An 18,196-nucleotide genomic window follows, 5' to 3' on the forward strand; every position below is an offset into this window, starting at 1 on the left:
TTGTTATGAGAATTATATTTATCTTATAACACTATATTAACAATCCAGATGAAACCAAATGTACTTTCCACTTAAAACTCTCGTTTTAAAACCCTGTGACATGGAAAATATTTCCACTAATACAGGGATGTGGAGTCTTGTGATCCCCCAGCTGTTGCAGCCCAAGACATGGACTAGGTTTATATGGATCTTAGGTTCTGCCTACTTTCAAAGATTAAACCCAGACCTTCTGCATGCAAAGCATGTTCTCCGTTCACTGAGCTGCGGGCCTTCCCTCAACCATGTTATAAACGTGTGTACATGCTTCAGGTGTACCTTAGCCTAACATATTCATTTTTTAAATTTAGAAACGCATTTATTTACAGTCTTTCAGCAGCGAATAATAACACAACTGATGCCTTTCAAGGCCCGTCTCGGGAGCTGTTGTGTCTTTATTTCTAGTTCTGTGCTAGTGGTGTGCGCGTTAACATCTTACGGAATACAAAGCACGGAATTGGAAAGTAAATGCTGCGATCTTATGCAGAATTACTTGCGAGTAAACATGCACGGAATCGGGTTCTCAGCCCGCCCAGCACGCACAACTCTGGAAGCTTTTGGTGTCGGGTGTGTGAGAAAGAAAGTGGTGTGTTTGTGTATACGTATACTGTATCTGTATTTCAGACTGTGCGTGTATATGGCGTCCTTCCGAGCCGGGAAACAAGGACGGCAGCACCTCGCCTCCAACTGCGGCATCAACAACATGGCCGCTGTTTCCCCGGTCGGAGGGGGGGGGGGCAGTGCAACGTCCAACTCCGAAGGACTGGGCCTCTCCGCCAAGAGCCGCCAGAAGCGTGCGGCACCTCGGGGGGTTTTTTTGCATTCAGTTTCATTGACCTTGTGCACAACCACGTCTGAAACGGGGGACGGGTGGACGGACACAGAGACGACACGACCGAAGCGTCCCCCTGGGCGAACAGAAGGACAAAGTGCGGGCCTTTAGATTTTTTTCCAGCCCCGGAATCAACCGCTGCCATTGTCATTGTGTTCCCAACTCCGGACGTCGCCTGAGCTGTCGAGAAGCCAGAAGGCGGCCATATACAGTTACGCAAGGCGGAGGCGGGGGGAGGAGGGGCACCCGGAGTCACGTCCGCCTCGCACCTCCAAGGCATCCGAGTAGGCGCTCTATGGTTCACTTCGACTACAGAGCGCCCATCCCCAAGCCGGCTCAGGCTCCGCCCCTTGTCGGAACGAGCAATCAGGAGAACGACAGGGCAATCCGGAAGTGGAGGGCGGGACGAGGAGGTGGGGGGAGGGGAAGAAGAGCCCGGCCGCGTCTGCTTCCGGTGTTGCATTGTAGAGCGCAGGCGGATCTGCGTCTCGGAGAGCGAGTGAAGGAGGGGGGGGGGATAAGGGGAAGTGGGGGGGCCTGTGCTGCGCGAGGCTGTCATGGCGACTAGCATCGAGCAGATTTTTCGGTCTTTTGTCGTTAGCAAGTTCCGGGAGATCCAGGAGCAGCAGTTCGGCAGGTAATTGGTCAGAGGGACCGGGTTTTCTTTTGGCGGCGGCATTACGCGGAGTAACGGGCGGAGTGGGGGAGGGGCAGAGCGAAGGGACCGGAAGGGATGTTGAGGGAGGGGGATGCGGGTGGCGGGGAGGGGGGCTGTGGGCGAAGAGCTTATGGCGGGGGGGGGGGCGCCGGTGGGGGACCGAGGCGCCAGGGAGAGACAATGAAGGGCAGCTGCTGAGGGAGGCGGCGGAGCAGAAGGACGGCGTCTGTGAGGATTGGCGCTGAAGCCGACTTCGGACCGGCGTGAGGCGTTAAAAGCAAGTTTCCTGGAGGGGTTTGGGGGCACCCAGAGGAATAAGGGTTTACAAACGAACCCCGAGCTGCGAAGCCGCTGAAGCGGGCCTTGGGAACCTTAGGCCTCTCCAAAAGTTGCTGAACTACAACTCCCATTACCCCTGGCTATTCGCTGTGCTTGTTGGGGCGGATGGGAGTTGTAGTTCAGCAGCATCTTGGGAGGGTCAAAGGTTCTTCACTCCTGCTCTAAGGAAGCCAGTGTTTCGAAGAACTGCTCTCGAGGAAGTTAGCTGTTCCTTCAGTGGTTCTGGCCGGTAAACAAAGTATTAAAGAAAAGAAGAATCCAATGAAAGGATGGTGTTCATGAAGGCAACATTTTGTGAGGCTAAAGAGCCAGTTCTAAATATGCATAGGATTTTACCGTAAACATCAAGAGTTGATTCTCTCTTAATCAATATGTAATTGCTTTTTATGAGAATTAAATATTTTCAGAAATGTTGGGAATGTTAACTTAGTTGTGAAGGTTGGTAGAGGTTCCTAGTGGTATTTTTCTTAGTGGTTTGTTCTACCTTGTACTGTAGACGTTTTGGAGCATGTATTGCAGGGTTATTTGTTGTTGATGCTTAAAGTGTAAACATTAGTACTGACTCCTTAATAATATGGCTCTTTTGTGGGGTTTCTTTGTTAAGCACTGTGCAAAGAAAAATAACACAACTTGACTGTAAAACAGTCATCATTTAGTCATGTAGTCCATGGTGGAAGTTTCTTTTTTTCCCTTCAAAATAATGGTGGAAGTTTCATTCACTGTGCAAACTCCTTGACTGGAATGGATGAGAAATATCATTTATTAAAATGCCTAGCATTTTATGCAAACCACTTGGATAAGCAGTATACAAATTCTGTTAAATAAATAGAGAAAGTAACCAAAGTGACACATGAAGTATACAGTCCACAAAAGACAAAATATAGAGTTCTCAAAGATTCAGTTCATCACATAGTGTCAAATCCCATTGCTAAGTACTGTAGAAACAGTAAATGAAATACCAAAATGAGTTAAATCATATACTTCTGTTATGTCGGGAATTTTTTTTAATACAAAAGTGGTTTTTTAAATAGAAAAATAGGATATAATGATACATGCAGTCTGCAGTCTGAGATCAGTGCTGTAATAGACAGAAGCAAGCTAGACTTGTAAACAACCACATTTCTTACTGTACTCTTTCACTTTCAGTTAGGAAGATCTGAAATTCACCACTATTACACAGTTAAGTGTCTCAGTGCAAGGCCCTGAAAATTTTCAAAACCATTCCAAATATCGAGTAGGATGCCTGTCACTAGCCTTATACACTAGCACCCAAAAATCAGTACAGTAAACAGAAGATACTTTAATGAAGCAGTATGTTAATCCTTAAGGACACTGGTGGTGCTGTGGATTAAACCACAGAGCCTTGGACTTGCCGATCAGAAGGTCGGCAGTTCGAATCCCCGCGACGGGGTGAGCTCCTGTTGCTTGGTCGCTGCTCCTTCCAATCTAGCAGTTCAAAAGCACGTCAAAGTGCAAGTAGATAAATAGATACCACTCTGGCAAGAAGGTAAACGGTGTTTCCGTGTGCTGCTCTGGTTCACCAGAAGTGGCTTAGTCATGCTGGCCACATGACCCGGAAGCGGTACGCCGTCTCCCTCGGCCAATAAAGTAAAATGAGCGCAGCAACCCCAGAGTCGGCCATGACTGGACCTAATGGCCAGGGGTCCCTTCACCTTTACCTATGTTAATCCTTAATTGTTAACTGTTTTCCTTCCTGTCTTAAATCACCACATCTAACCTAAATTAGTTGAAAGGGTATGTATCCGCAAGGCTTCCATAGGGAGTAATATTGTATCAATATCCAAACACATCTATGCCCATGCCACCTACTGTACAGCAATATACTTTTTGTCCTTGAATGATGGTGTATAGCAATACGCCACATGTGAGGCACATCCAGCTTCCTCTTCCTAGTTGTGGTTTGTACAGTACGCTGAAATTCCTTTCTGTTCATGAATGAGCAAGTCTGCATCCAATGCTATATGTTAATTGAATGTTATTGTGTTATATTATTGCCATTTGTTTTTAATGTATGCCTAATATTGGGATTCTGCATATTTTTCTTTATTAGTGCAAAGTTAGGAAGCCAGCACAATGGTGAAATAAACTCATCTGAGCAAGTGAACTCTTCAGATGATACAATTACGTCTATTGGGAATCTTCAGAATGATCCACTAGTGCAGAAGATAGAACAAGTATTATCAGAAGTGTTGAGTGCAGAGTCACAGTACAAACCAGGTACATAAAAAATATTTTAACCCTTGTATATAATTTTCTTTCAATGTGCACCTTCAGGTTGAAATCTAATGCTCTACATTCTTCAGTGGAATGAATTCTGTCACCACTATGGGACTTCCCCTTCAAATTCTGTCCCCCCAGCAGTCCCGCATGTGTCTGCATCTGCTCTAGAGGATTGTGGGATCCTCGGGTGGGGGGGGGGGGGAATGGGGAATCTCAGCGAGAGCAGAGGAAGAGGGGAAGTCTGTACTATGTTGTCCTCAATTTTATTTTTATTTTAACAGAAAGCTCTTCAATATGTTATTTGTGCCATCTGTGCTTTTTGGTCTGGCTTCCTCAGACTTGGGCCTCCAGATGTTTTGAGACTACAATTCCCATCATTCCTGACCACTCGTCCTGCTAGCTAGGGATCATGGGAGTTGTAGGCAAAAAAACATCTGGAGGTCTGAGTTTGAGGAAGCCTGTTTTTGGTGGTTTTGGCAGTTTTACAGTTATGTCTTTCAAAGTATTCTGCTTTCCAAAAATGAGTTAAGTTATTGATCTTTTACATTTGGGAAAACTAACAGTGTATTGATGTAATGTGTAAAACTAGTTAGAACAAGTATATATAAAGTATTTTCATGTAAATGTTAAATTATGGCTGCAGCTCTCTATGCACACTAGGGAGTAAAGCATATTGAAATTACTGCGATTTATTTGTAAGCAAACAGATTTAGGATTGAGTTGTAATTGCCAAATTCATTTACTAATAGTAAAATATGGTGTTCTTTTTTCTGATTATTTGAATGGGATTCAATGGGTTATACGCAGCTAAGTAAGTTAGTTAAATGTATGTTTGAGTCTGACTTCATTGAATACAGCCCAATGTGAATGTGCTTATTGTTGATAAAGTTGGTGGTTAAGCTTTCACACATTTCATGTGTGTGAAGTCATTGCCATATACCTATGGTATTAAAACACATGTGTTTTTAAAGTTATACGCACAAAACCAATATATTGGACAATAGCTGATTTCTCAGATCACTGTTTTGTTTTTTGTCACCTCAACTGCTGAATACAGTCACACCTTGGGTTGTGAATGTGATCCGTGCGGGAGGCACGTTCGCAACCCACAGCGTTCGCAGCCTGAAGCACCGCGTCTGCGCATGTGCATGACGCAATTTGGTGCTTCTGCGCATGCGCCTGCTGTCATTTTGTGCTTCTGCACATGTGCGAGTGCTGAAACCCGGAAGTAACCCATTCCGGTACTTCCTGGTTTGGCACTGTCCGCGACCTGAAAACGCGCAACCCGCAGCGTTCGTAACCCGAGGTATGACTGTAATTTCTTTAAAAGATAGTGCACAATTTACTCTGGTCTAATGTGAATCATTTGAGTTGTGTTTAATTATTTAAAAACTATTATCGTTCATTTATCTTTTGTAGAAAAGTAACATAACGCCTGAATAGTTGAGACCTCAGACATGGTGTCAGAACCCAAGTTCCTGAAGTATTAATGCAGTTATGATAAATTGTACCATAAAATATTATGGGCGGACTAAATTAATCTTATATAACCCTGATATATCACTCCTAATAGCAAACTCAGGTATGAGTATTGACATCAAAATGGAACCACTGATAAACAAGAGGGATATATTGGCATGCTCAGGAAATCCCCAAGGCTTGCAGAAGTACAAAAATATTTTTAAAAACCAGTGACACGTAAGGAGGCAACAGTCTGCCCCCCACTCAACAGTGCAGTGTGGTCTGACTATGCCAAGTAATCATGGAAGTGAATTGTGAGTGAGGAAAGTAAACTGGTGAATGGGGTGGGAATGGAATGTAGTATCCTGAAGCTGGGCATGGCTGGCTTCCTGGCTAGAACCCCAAACAGGAACAATCCTGTTGGTTGAGGATACACCACAATGTTTTGCTGCAGGTCTTACTTATAAACTTCTGCTCCTCAACTTAAATCACCTCTCTTCTTTTCATACTGATGTATTTTTTAAAATTAGTGTTAGATTGACTAGTGTAATTAAAATTTGCAATATTGATTAAGTCTAGCTCTCTGCTCCTTTTGTATATAAGATGATCTGAGGAACAACTTTGTTTTTCCTTTTGAATGAGCCACAGTTACTTGTTACATTAGGGACATGGGTGGCGCTGTGGTCTAAACCACTGAGCCTAGGGCTTGCTGATTGGAAGGTCGGCAGTTCGAATCCCCGCAACGGGGTGAGCTCCTGTTGCTCTTTCCCAGCTCCTGCCAACCTAGCAGTTCAAAAGCATGTCAAAGTGCAAGTAGATAAATAGGTACCGCTCCGGTGGGAAGGTAAACGGCATTTCCATGCGCTGCTCTGGTTTCGCCAGAAGCGGCTTAGTCTTGCTGGCCACATAACCCGGAAAAACTGTCTGCGGACAAACTTCGGCCAGTAAAGTGAGATGAGCGCTGCAACTCCAGAGTCGTTCACAACTGGACTTAACCTGTCAGGGGTCCTTTACCTTTTTATTTGTTGCATTAGAACTTGGAGAACTTGTTTATTCTGATTGTGATTAGATAAATCAAACATGGTTTGATATCCTAGTTGTTTTTTAAAAACAACAACAACACTAAATACACTGAATAGTTGTATGACATATTCAGATTCTGTAAAAATGTGTTCTTATAGTAGAGCTTTCCAAACTTTTCAAGCTAGTGACACATTTTTTGGACATGCCTCATTTCGTGACACAGTAATTCAGTTTTGCTAGCAAACTGGAGGTTAAACTACCGTATTTTTCCATGTATAAGACGCCCCCATGTATAAGACTACCCTTATTTTTTGAACCCAAAATTAAGAAAACAAAACACTAAAATAGAAGTGAAACTCTGGATGATGTGCGGTGGTAAGTTTATCTTCTTTTTGGCAATTGCCTTCAGAGTTTCCAGCATGAGGTGCATGCAGTGCACTGTGGTGCAGAAGCAAAGGCAGCAGCTCAGGCACCCCATGCTTTCCTTCGGTGGCAGCTGCTGCGGCAGGGAAGCGAGGGGAAGGAGGCTCCCAAGCAGGATACTGAGGAAGAGCTGGGGCAAGGCAGGGGCCACTCTGTGCTGGGCCATGCTGTTGAGCAAACTGAGCTGAGGAAGGTGGTGAGTGGGTTGGGGGCAGGGTGGGAGTTTGAGAGGGGAAGAAGAAGAAAAAAGGAAAGAAGGGCAAGGAGAGGTAGCTGAGGCAGCTCTCAGCAGCGGTGGTGGCAACTGCTCTTGCTCCGGTGGTCTAGCCAGCGGGGGCTTCAGGAGGCGATCCAGTCACCAGCATGCAGTCCGGAGGGGGGGGGAGAAAGGGGGGACGGCAGCAGGAGGGACCGCCTCAGCCCACCCAAGCCAAAATCCTGGACATATGCTAAAATATTTAATAGATCCCCCCCCCATGCCCATGTTCCGTGTACAAGATGACCCCCAATTTTTTACTAATTTTTTAAAAGCAAAAAACCTCGTCTTATACATGGAAAAATACAGTAACCCTTTCCAGCCCCAAGAGGACCGCGGGGACCGTTCATGTGACACACTGACACACTGCAGCTGACACACTAATGTGTCACAACACACAGTTAGGAAAGCTCTGTTTTAGAGTTACATCAGGGTTATCAAGCATGTATAGATTTGCATAAAAAGTAACAACAACTGAGCAATTCTAACTTTGCTGAAGGGAGTTAGGATGGGTGGATGCGTAAGTTTGTTGGAGCAGCATGTTCACCCTGGAGGCCCCTGCCTGATATATCCATTGAAAGCTCCACAGGCTTCTATTGACTCTTGGTGGTAGAAGCCAAAACAAGGCATTCTAGGGGCTGATGCACCTATGGTTCAGATCCCTCCTCTTCTGTCCTAGCATGGAGTTGGTGTAGCTATTTTCCCTCTTGCTGGTGTCTGTTAGCACACACACACATTTATTAACAGGCATTTTCTGGTAAATGTTGTTGCTTGCACACAGCCATCAGATTGCATTGTGCAAGTATTTCTGTTTTTTATTGACTTATTGTTTTGTTGTGTTTTACAATACTTTCTTGTATGGCATAGACTCCACCGTGAATATCTCCTGATCCATTTCTGAAACTCATCAATGTTACTTAGGCTGCACTCCTAAACAGACAAATTGAATATATTGTGATCTTTTTCTGAGTAAGCATGTATAACATAGGTAGGAAACCCACCTACTTAGACCCACCAGGTCATTTGGGCCAAACCATGCCCACCTTTCCTGTGGCTGATGTCATGTATGATGGGTGCAGGAAATTTCTAGAGAGATCGTTGAAGAGTGTGAGAGGAAGGTGCTTTTCCTGCCATTTCCAGTCCTTAGAAACTCTCAAAAATGTTGCTTTGCTTTTTCTATCACAAAAAGTTGATAGAAACACCATCACAGAAGGTTCCTTGGCCCAATTTTCTGCTATCTCTTCCTCCTCAGCCCTTTATGCCATAGCCAGTATCATTCAACAGGGTCCCCTTAGCCTCAGGTGAGCCTTTTTGAGGGCCTGGGGCAAGCCTGGGAAAAGATGGGACAGGGAGTCACTTTCCATCCACCCCTTTCTGTGAGCGATCTCTGCATCCAGTCCAGTACATTATTGATTATATTAAGTTATAATATATTTTGTTTTCCAAGAGTTGTGTTACGTTGTGCTTCTTTACGTCTCTTCTTTAAAGGTCAATTCTGGAATTTGTTTTATTTTTCAATTTATTATAAGCTCATTTATTAATAATAACGTCTGTAGTATCCCATACAAATTCAGGCCCTAACAGTTCAAGAAGGCAAATTTGAAAATATTTTCAGTTTGTACCCGGGTCAATGAGGTTCTTTATTTCATAGATAGTTACATCTAATTTTTGGAAACCTGAAGTTTTTTTAATGTAGTGAAATTTGTAATCCAAGAGATGTTACACTTGTATCACATGGGCTATGAGAAGCACCTCAGTTATGCATTAAGTAGGTGAAGAGTGAAGAAGAGTATTAGCTTTTGCAGGCTTTTGCTTGTGGCATCCATCCTTAGTTTGACATAGATGTACCTTTGTACATCAGCCTGTTCTCTTATACTCTGTAAACCACCATTCATACTAATGGTGCTGTGTAATTAAGAATAAATAGTAATACAGTGGTACCTCGGGTTACATACTCTTCAGGTTACATACGCTTCAGGTTACATACTCCTCTAACCCAGAAATATTACCTCGGGTTAAGAACTTTGCTTCAGGATGAGAACAGAAATCATGCTCCGGCGGTGCGGCAGCAGCAGGAGGCCCCATTGGCTAAAGTGGTGCTTCAGCTTAAGAACGGACCTCTGGAATGAATTAAGTACTTAACCCGAGGTACCACTGTAAAGGATTGGATCCAGAACCTCATGAATGGAATTCTTCTAATGAGACCCTATTCCCAGAGGAAGGGATAAGGGAATTTTAACTGATTCTTTCTTCTCCTTTACTTCTGAAAAAGCTGTCCTGTAGGGTTAGGAGAAACCCCCAGGACAGATTTAAGGGAGAGGAGAAGGAGGGGATGTTCTGTTGCAGAGCTCGATGTCGTTGTACTAATGGAACTACTTTGCTGGATACCTCCTGCTCTTTATATATAAAAAAGAGCATTCCAGTTAAGCAAGGACAATGTGCATGTTGATTCTGTGCTTAATTAGAAATTGTATATGTAGATTCTAGTGCTGGACTGTTTCCCAAATCCAACGTATGATACGTCACTGGAGATGTGAAGACCTGGAAAAATTGGGGGAGAAATGGTTCCTCCTCATTTGTTTGGGCATCTTTTCAGGCCTTTACATCGCTATTCTATTCATACTGTGTGTCGAGTACAATTGAGGTGATTGATGCTGCCAACTTTGACTATGCCAGTCACCTGTTCTAAATGTAGTTGAATATGCATTTTTATTTATGTGATTTCTCCCCTGTGTTAGCTATACTTGAAATGGAGGAATCAGCGGGCATGGAGAAAGGTAATCTTGCTTGAGCACCTTGATTTAAAGCTATAATTTTGTAGTAAGTATTTTCTCCATTTGATCAAAAAGGATCTACTTGTACATGCAACATAATTTTTCAGATTATAGCTACAGCAAAAATGTCGGGAGTTTCTTGCTCACTCTTCTGAAATCTAGCTTCTGATTATTAATTTTAACACATTTTCCCCCCTTTTATTAGATGGTGGTGAGGATACAGTGAGAAATAAATCTCACTCTACTAAAAGAGGCTTATCCGAAGAAGTAGAAGATGAAATTCCAAGGAAAAAGTCTAAGAAGGATAAGAAACACAAAGATAAGAAAAAGAAGAAGAAAAGGAAGAAGGAGAAAAGGGAGAAAAAGTATAAAAAGCAACCCAAGGAATCAAAACTAAATGAGCAGCATAAAGAATGTGGAGATACGCAGTCCATTTCTCATTCAAAATCAGAAAGCTCGAGCTCCATACCAAGTGCAGAAGATGTAGATCTACACCCTGTATCTTCTTCAAAACAGACTTCTGGGTGGCTTCTGGAAAAAACTGTATGTGAAAACCTTAATTTAGCCACGTCAAATTCACATAATGCAAATAATTCAGTTAACAGCAAACTGGATACAACTAGAGATTCTACTTTAGCCAATATTCAAGAACTCAGTGAAGTCAAGCTTACAGATGAGAGAGAATTGGAAAATAACACCTACCAATCTACCAACGTAGCTTTGAATTTGTGCATAGGGAATGAATCTTTAAATATTGCTGATGTTGAAGGTAGAGTGGCTAACATAAAAGAATACAAACAGCCTGAAGCTAGTTTGACATTGGAGGCTATGGAAGAAACAAGTGCTCCTGAAAGCAGTCCAAAGTCTGTAGCAGTACAACTGGAATATTTGGAAACAAGTTCAGCATCTGACACAACGGAGGTAAAAGATTTGAACTCTGTCTCAGAATCTTTCAATCCTGAAATCTTGAAACAAGCAGTAGCAACTTCATTTGAAACTGCTAGCTGTAATTTCACCAACCTTCCCTCAGAGGCAGCTGCAGAAGCCAAAGATTCAGTGACAACTCTGGGATTTTTGGCTATGGTGGTAGGAAAAGATTTTGAAGCCACTTCAGAATTTTTGAATACAGCAAAAGTGAAAGCTTCTGAAATAAGCCCTGATCAGGCTACCTTTATGGATATGAAAGAGGATTTACTACATGACTCTGAGAGCATCGTCACAGTGAAAGATCTGCAACTAAGTCAACAGTTTGAGTCAACAGCAGGATTGATAGACTCGGAAGCAGCTTCAGAATCTCTGCATACAAGCTCTGAAAAATATTTTGAACCAGCTCTAGTAACTAAACTGAAGCATCATCGAGAAGAATTAAAAATAATTACCGAGTTAGATGCCCAGAAATGCACAGCAGCAACCCCTGATGTTGAGACAAGGGCAGGGGTGAAAGAATTAGGAGCAGCTCAAGCTTCGCCAGTCAAGACAACATTGAATGATGCAGAAAAACGTCAAATACTTTTGCAAACTGTAGCAGATGCAAAAGATGCACCAGAATTAGAGGGCATGAAAAGCACAGATTCAACTTTAAAAGTGAGGACTATGGAAGTTGGGGAGATGGACATGAGATGCTTAAAAGCAAAATCTAAACGTATAACGGAAATGGAAAAGTGGATTGCTGTGCCAGAACCTCTTAGAATGAAGGATGTGAAGAATCTAGATAGTTCTCCAGAATTTGAGGGAGATAGGCAAGTGAATTATTTGGGAACTCCCCTAGAAACGGTGGTAGGGAAAAGAGGAGCGTCAGGAATTACTGAAGATTCTGAGGCAGCGATTGATGTACGAGTTCCTGAAAGCATTTCACAATCGGAAACTGTTCTAAATATTAATAGTTTAGAAATGGCTCCAGAGATAGTAAAAACACAATATCTGGAAGCTTCAAAATATCTGGATGTAAGAGAAAGTAATACTGTGGGGAATGTAAAGGATTCTGGAAGAGTTCCAGAATCATTAATGACTGTGAAAAATTTGGACAGCATTTCAGAATCTCAATACACAAAAGAAATGAAAAGTGCAAAAGACATTTTGCAACTTGATGCAGTAACTCAGAGAAAAGATTTAGAAACTAGTATAGAGACAGAAGAAGAGCAAGAGGGGAGAGAGATGGATGCTACTTCAGATTCACTGCATATGATATTTGCAAACTATTCAGAACAGAGCCTAGAACTTGATACAGAATCTGAGATTATGATGAAGTTGAAAAGTTCAATAAATGCTCCTGAGCACATGGTAGATGCAAACAAATTTAAAGCACTACAAACTGGGGAAATCCAAGGCATTAAAACTGTAGATCCTGAAACAATAGTTGAGTTGAATGATTTACGTAAAAAATTAAAACCTCTGGACAGAGAGCTGAAAAATATGGAAGGAACTTCAGTGCCACCTGGAAAGTATTCTGAGATTCCTGTAGCATCTGAAACTGTGGCCAAAAGCACTGAAACTGAATCTCATCCTGTGCCCCGAATACAGGAGAAGCCTTCTGATGCTACAGTGCACACGGAGAAAAATCAGAATGGTGCCGAGGCAGTAAGTTCAGAAGGAATTCCAGAACTGGAAGATGTAGCAGTGATACAAGAATTAAAAGAAACAACTGTGGTGGATGTGAGCAGTCCTCAGGAACCCTTAGCATTGAAGAATTTGCCATCAATTCCTGATTCTCATGCAGAACAAAATCTAGAACAACTCCAGCATGTGAAGACAAAAATCAGGGGAGTTGGTTTGGATTCTCTGTATTCTTTGGAAGTTAAATATGCAGGAACAAGTCCAGAGTTTCTGTTTTCAGATGAATTAACTAGTCAGGAAGAGAAGCAGAAATTGGAAGAAAGGACAGAATCAAGAGGATTTACAGCTCCAGAATCTCTCTGTGCATCAGAGAAAGAGAAGATTATAGTTCTAGAATCTGACGAGATTAACAAAGTAATAGATTTGGAACACAGTCCAGAATCTATGCATGGGACAGAAACATTTTCAAAGACCACCCTAACACCTTTGTATTTGATTCAAGCAAAAGATTCAAAAACAGCTTCAGAATCTACAATCATAGACCTAGAAGCTGATTTAGAATCTACTATTCAAGCATGCATAGAAATTGCAAAGGATCCTCCAAAACGTGAATTGTTGATAGGATCAATTTCGGAAATTGCTTCAGAACCTCCCCACCATAATGAAATGTCACAGTGCACACCAGTATTGCAAGTGTCAGATGCAGAACCCAGAAGTGAAGCCCTGGCAGGTACAGATTTGGAAGCAGAGTCAGAAACTATATGTGTGATTGATACTGAAGAATTGGAAGTAAAAAAACCAGAAATGGCTGTAGCAACTTTGTTTGCCCCAGATGCGTTAGATATAAAAGCAACTTCCAGCTTTCCCCATGGAACTGACGATAAAGGATTAAAAGCGGCTAAAACAATTGAAATGGTGGTGGATATAGAAAAATTGAAGGCATCCTCTGAATCTGTGCATGTATTGAAAGATACATTTGAACCCATTCGCATAACAGGTGTGAAAGATTTAGAAACCAGTCAGAAGGTGGAAACAAATCTAGCATTTTTGGACAAAAACGAGATGAATAATGTGTTCACATCTACTCCCAAAGCTGGTGTGACTGGTTCAGAAACCTTTGAAAGATGGAAACCAGTTTTGGGTGCACATATTTCAGAAGGCATGTTGACAACTGCAGATAAAGCAGAACAAAAGGATTTTGGAGCTCTAAAACCAGACACAAAATTGACAGTAAAATATTCTGAATCTATTTCTAAGTCTGCAACTGTTGCAGAAAGAAAGGATAGTGACAAAACTCAGTCTGTGTTTATGTTGGATGTCATAGATTCGGGAACAAGCTCCAGTACTTTAGATACAAGAGGGATGAAAAATTCAGAAGCAGCTATGCAGTTTGAAACAACTTCTAAACTCTGTGTGCCACAGGTGAGGGATTCAGATGGGGCTGTAGAATCTATATCCATACCTGAAGCAGAAACCAAAGATTTAGGAAAAGCTCTAAATTATGAAACAGTATTGGAAATAAAAAATTCAGTAGCTACTGCAGCACAGCTAAATACACCAGAATCGAAGTCTTCAGAATCAGTCTCTGTATTAAAACTAGTTGACTCTAAAGTAACCCAAGAACTGGAAATTACTCCAAGAAATCTAGGTACAACAAATTCAGATTCTTCTGGTACAATTACAGGGACAGAAGTACTGGAAATAATAGACTCTCAGAAACATAGCAAAGCAGAAAGTACTTTGGAAGTAAAATATTTAGAATCAGCTTCAGAAACAGAATATGCCCCTGAGACACATCAGTGCAAAGCAGCTCCAGAATCTGAAAGTGTGATGGAAGAGAAAGTTTCAGAAACAACTTCAGCAGTTGTAGGTTTGGTCAATAAGGAAGATTTAGAAACTATTGCAAAATCCAAAACCTACTTAGAAACTCCTCCACAATCCCTGTGCACTATGGAGGCAAGTGATTTGGAAGGAAGTGGCACATGTGAAGAAGTGCTGCATGTTTCAAAAACTACCCCCCAATTTTCAAGTATTGTGGAAGAAAAAAGTTCAGGAGCCACAATATCATCTCTGGCTGCAGAAACAGCAAATGATTCAGAAAAACAACTAGAATTACAAATGCGTTTTGATGAAACATGTTCAAGAACAGCTTTAGAACGTACAGAAAACGACTCTAAACCTACTGTAGAAATAGCATCTATTATGGATGGCAAGAGTTCTGAGGCAAATACAGGGCTTATGAATATAGTAGAGTTGAAGGACACTGAATCCTTATTAAAATCTAAGATTGCTCCAGAATCAGTACACTCAAAAGAACCAGAAGATTTTGAAGCACCCGCTAAATGCGATTCTATAGGGAAAGTAAAAGATCTGCAAGTTGCTCAAACAACAATGGGAAAAGAGAAGCAAATGGATTTTGAAGGAATTTCAAAATCTGCGTTAGCTTTGGGGACTCAGGATTTGGAAAGAAATGCAACTCCTATTTTGTTATCAGAAAAAAAGATCTCTGAAGCGTCTTTAGAATCTGCCCATGCTCTTAGTATAAAAGATTCGGTACCAGCTCCTATGACTGCAGAGAACATAGACATTACAGAACAAAATTCCAAAGAGAGGTGCATGGCAGAGGTGATAGATCTGGAGTCAACTACAGAACAACAAGCTAAGAATTCAGAAATGATTCCACAATTCACTGTGGAGGTGAAAACTTCAGAAGCAACTTCAGAGCCTTTGTACAAGGCAAAGGAAAAAGACTTAGATGAAATGAAACAAGTCTCTTTGGAGGAACAAGGTTTAAAGGCAGCTATAAAATCTGTAAGTGCAGCAGCAGAAAACCTGAAATCAAACCAACAATTGTTGAAAGATTCAGAAGCATCTCTTGAACCTTTGCAAATGGCCAAGGAGAAGGAATTGGAAGTAACTCTACAGGATTCTTTGAAGGATCAGGATTCAGACACCGCTCCAAAGTCTTCTGATATAATGAAGGAAAAGGAAGAAAATATTTTAAAAGACAAGAAAAGTGAAAAAGTAAGCAGCAAAAGTAAAGATAAAAGTAAGAGTGGGAAAAAAGCAAAAAGGAGTCGATCAAAATCTCCTAAGTCTAAAAAACGTAAAAAAAAATCTAGATCACGTTCCACCTCTAGACAGGTAACATCAAGAAGAGCACGTTCTAGAAGTAAGAATGATTCTCGTTCGAGAAAAAAGGACTCGACCTCACGTCATAAATCTAGATCAAAATCCTCTGACAAAAAAGAGAGCAAAGAATCATCAGTAAGGTCTAGACGGAGACGTTCACGGACTTCTGATCGGCTTAAATCTCGATCAAAGTCTGTTGACAAGAGAGAAACTTCTGTAAGGTCAAGGCGAAGACGGTCCAGATCTTCTGATCATCACAAGTCTAGATCCAGATCAGTTGATAGAAGAGAATCGGTCAGAAGAAGGCGAAGATTGTCACGATCATCTGATAATCACAAGTCTAGATCCAGATCAGTTGACAAAAGAGATTCTTTGATAAGATCAAGGCGGAGGCAGTCTAGATCTTCTGATCGTCGCAAATCCAGATCACGATCAACTGACAAAAGAGATACCTCAGTGAGGACAAGGCGGAGGCGGTCTCGGTCCTCAGATCGTTGCAAATCCAGATCCAAATCTGTTGACAGAAGAGAGTCTTCAGTAAGAACAAGGAGAAGAAAGTCCATATCCTCTGATCGCCATAAGTCTAGATCCAGATCAGCTGATGATAAAAGAAAAACTTCAGTGAGGTCAAGGCGGAGACGGTCCAGGTCCCCTGATGTTCGCAAATCTAGATCAAGATCAGTTGACAGAAGGGAAATTTCAGTGAGGACAAGGCGAAGGCGGTCTCGGTCCTCTGATCGTAAATCTAGATCCAGATCAAATGAAAGAAGGGAGAGTTCTGTGAGGGTAAGGCGAAGGCGGTCCCGATCCTCTGATAATCGCAAAAGTAGATCCAGATCAGTTGACAAAAGGGACACTTCATTGAGAGTAAGGCGAAGGCGGTCCAGATCCTCTGATCGCAAATCTAGATCTAAATCTGTTGACAAAAGGGAGAGTTCATTGAGGACAAGGCGAAGAAAGTCTGTGTCTTCTGATCGCAAATCTAGATCTAAATCTGTTGATAAAAGAGAGACTTCATTCAGGGGGAAAAGGAGACGGTCCAGGTCTTCTGATAATCGCAAATCTAGATCCAGATCTGTTGATAAAAGAGATACTTCCATCAGGGCAAAAAGGAGACGGTCCAGGTCTTCTGATAATCGCAAATCTAGATCCAAATCAGCTGAAAACTTAGAAACTTCATCAAGATCAAAAAGGAGACGATCCAAGTCGGCTGATAATAAATGTAGAACAAAATCTACTGAAAAAGAAGACCCCTCCCTAAAATCCAGACACAGAAAATCTAAGTCAAAATCAAAGTCCAGATCCAAATCACCTGAAAGAAGAAAAGATAAAGACTCTTCAGATGTTTCAGGAAGAAAACGCTCTAAATCTAGATCAAAGTCCAAATCGCTTGAAAAAACAGAGGGAACTGAATCTGTGGAAGCACCTAATCATACCAAGTCTCCTGAACATCATAAATCTAAATCTAGGTCTAAATCTTTGGAAAAAACGGGAGAGAGAGACCCTTTGCGAAGATCAAGGAGTAAAGGCTCCAAGTCCTCTGAACCATCTCGTAGGCATAGAACAGCATCACGATCTAGAAAAAACCGTTCTCGATCAGCAACACGGAAGAGGTCCTCAAGATCAAAATCTGATCATCGCTCTCAAACACGTTCCCGATCTCGCTCCCGATCATGTTCAAGACGATGGAGGAGGACTAGATCAAGATCTGTGTCAAGACAAAGGTCTTTATCCAGGGAAAGGCGTAGGAGATCTCGGCGAAACCGGTCAAGGTCTATTGACAGGAGGAGGAGGAGGTCTGATTCAAGAGACAGCTACAGAATACCCCTCAGATTACGATCTCGAAGTCGAACACCTGTTCGTCCAAGATGCTCCAGATCCACAGGGAGAAGACGGAGCACCAGTATATCACCTGATCATCGAAGATCCAGAACTTCAAGCAGGTCACCTAAGCGTCTGACTGACTTGGGTAATTAATATTCAGCAATTTGTTACATAGATAATGTTATGAACATAAATCGGTATCTCTTAATTTCTCGGGGTTTTCTAAGATTCCTTTATTTTGAAACAATTTCTTTTAAGTGTTGTTAAAGAGGGACATTCCAAAAGTGGCAGCCTGCTTGTGCAACAGAATTCTGCTCACACGTATCAGGCTTCTCTTTCCTGCTCTCTCCTTGCATCTCCCTGCACAGCTTCAAAATCTGCTCTGGAAGCTTGGGGGACCCTTTGCAGTAGAGGAACGGGAAGTCCTGTTTCATCTGCTGGTACGATGTTGGATATTTCCCAGTGTCGGTATATTTCACAAACCAAAACTTACACACGTGTTATTGTAGATAATTTTAATGCCCATGCTGAAGAAATGAGAAATATTTTAAAATATGGATGGGGAACATGTGGCCCTCCAAATGCTGTGGGACAAATTTACAGCTGATGCTTTACTATCGCCCTGCTTGCTTGCTCAGTACTGC

The 18,196-nt window shown here is 42.0% G+C and overlaps 1 protein-coding gene across 5 annotated transcripts in view; it reads left to right on the forward strand.

The window, feature by feature from the left end:
* Nucleotides 1–1,283: 1,283 nt before the first annotated feature.
* The window catches only part of SON (SON DNA and RNA binding protein), a 36,388-nt gene continuing 19,475 nt past the window's right edge, over nucleotides 1,284–18,196 (forward strand). For all 5 annotated transcript variants that reach the window (XR_014510728.1, XR_014510729.1, XR_014510730.1 and 2 more), the window contains exons 1-3: nucleotides 1,284–1,505; nucleotides 3,937–4,103; nucleotides 10,249–17,697. Coding sequence is in view for 2 of the 5 variants with exons in the window: in XM_083438889.1 (XP_083295015.1) it covers nucleotides 1,426–1,505; nucleotides 3,937–4,103; nucleotides 10,249–17,697 (7,696 nt within the window). In the remaining 3 variants the exon portion in view is untranslated. The remainder of the gene's footprint in view (nucleotides 1,506–3,936; nucleotides 4,104–10,248; nucleotides 17,698–18,196) is intronic.

Source organism: Podarcis tiliguerta (genome assembly GCF_965153285.1).
Source record: "Podarcis tiliguerta genome assembly, chromosome: 4".
In the NCBI taxonomy this organism is placed as follows: domain Eukaryota; kingdom Metazoa; phylum Chordata; class Lepidosauria; order Squamata; family Lacertidae; genus Podarcis; species Podarcis tiliguerta.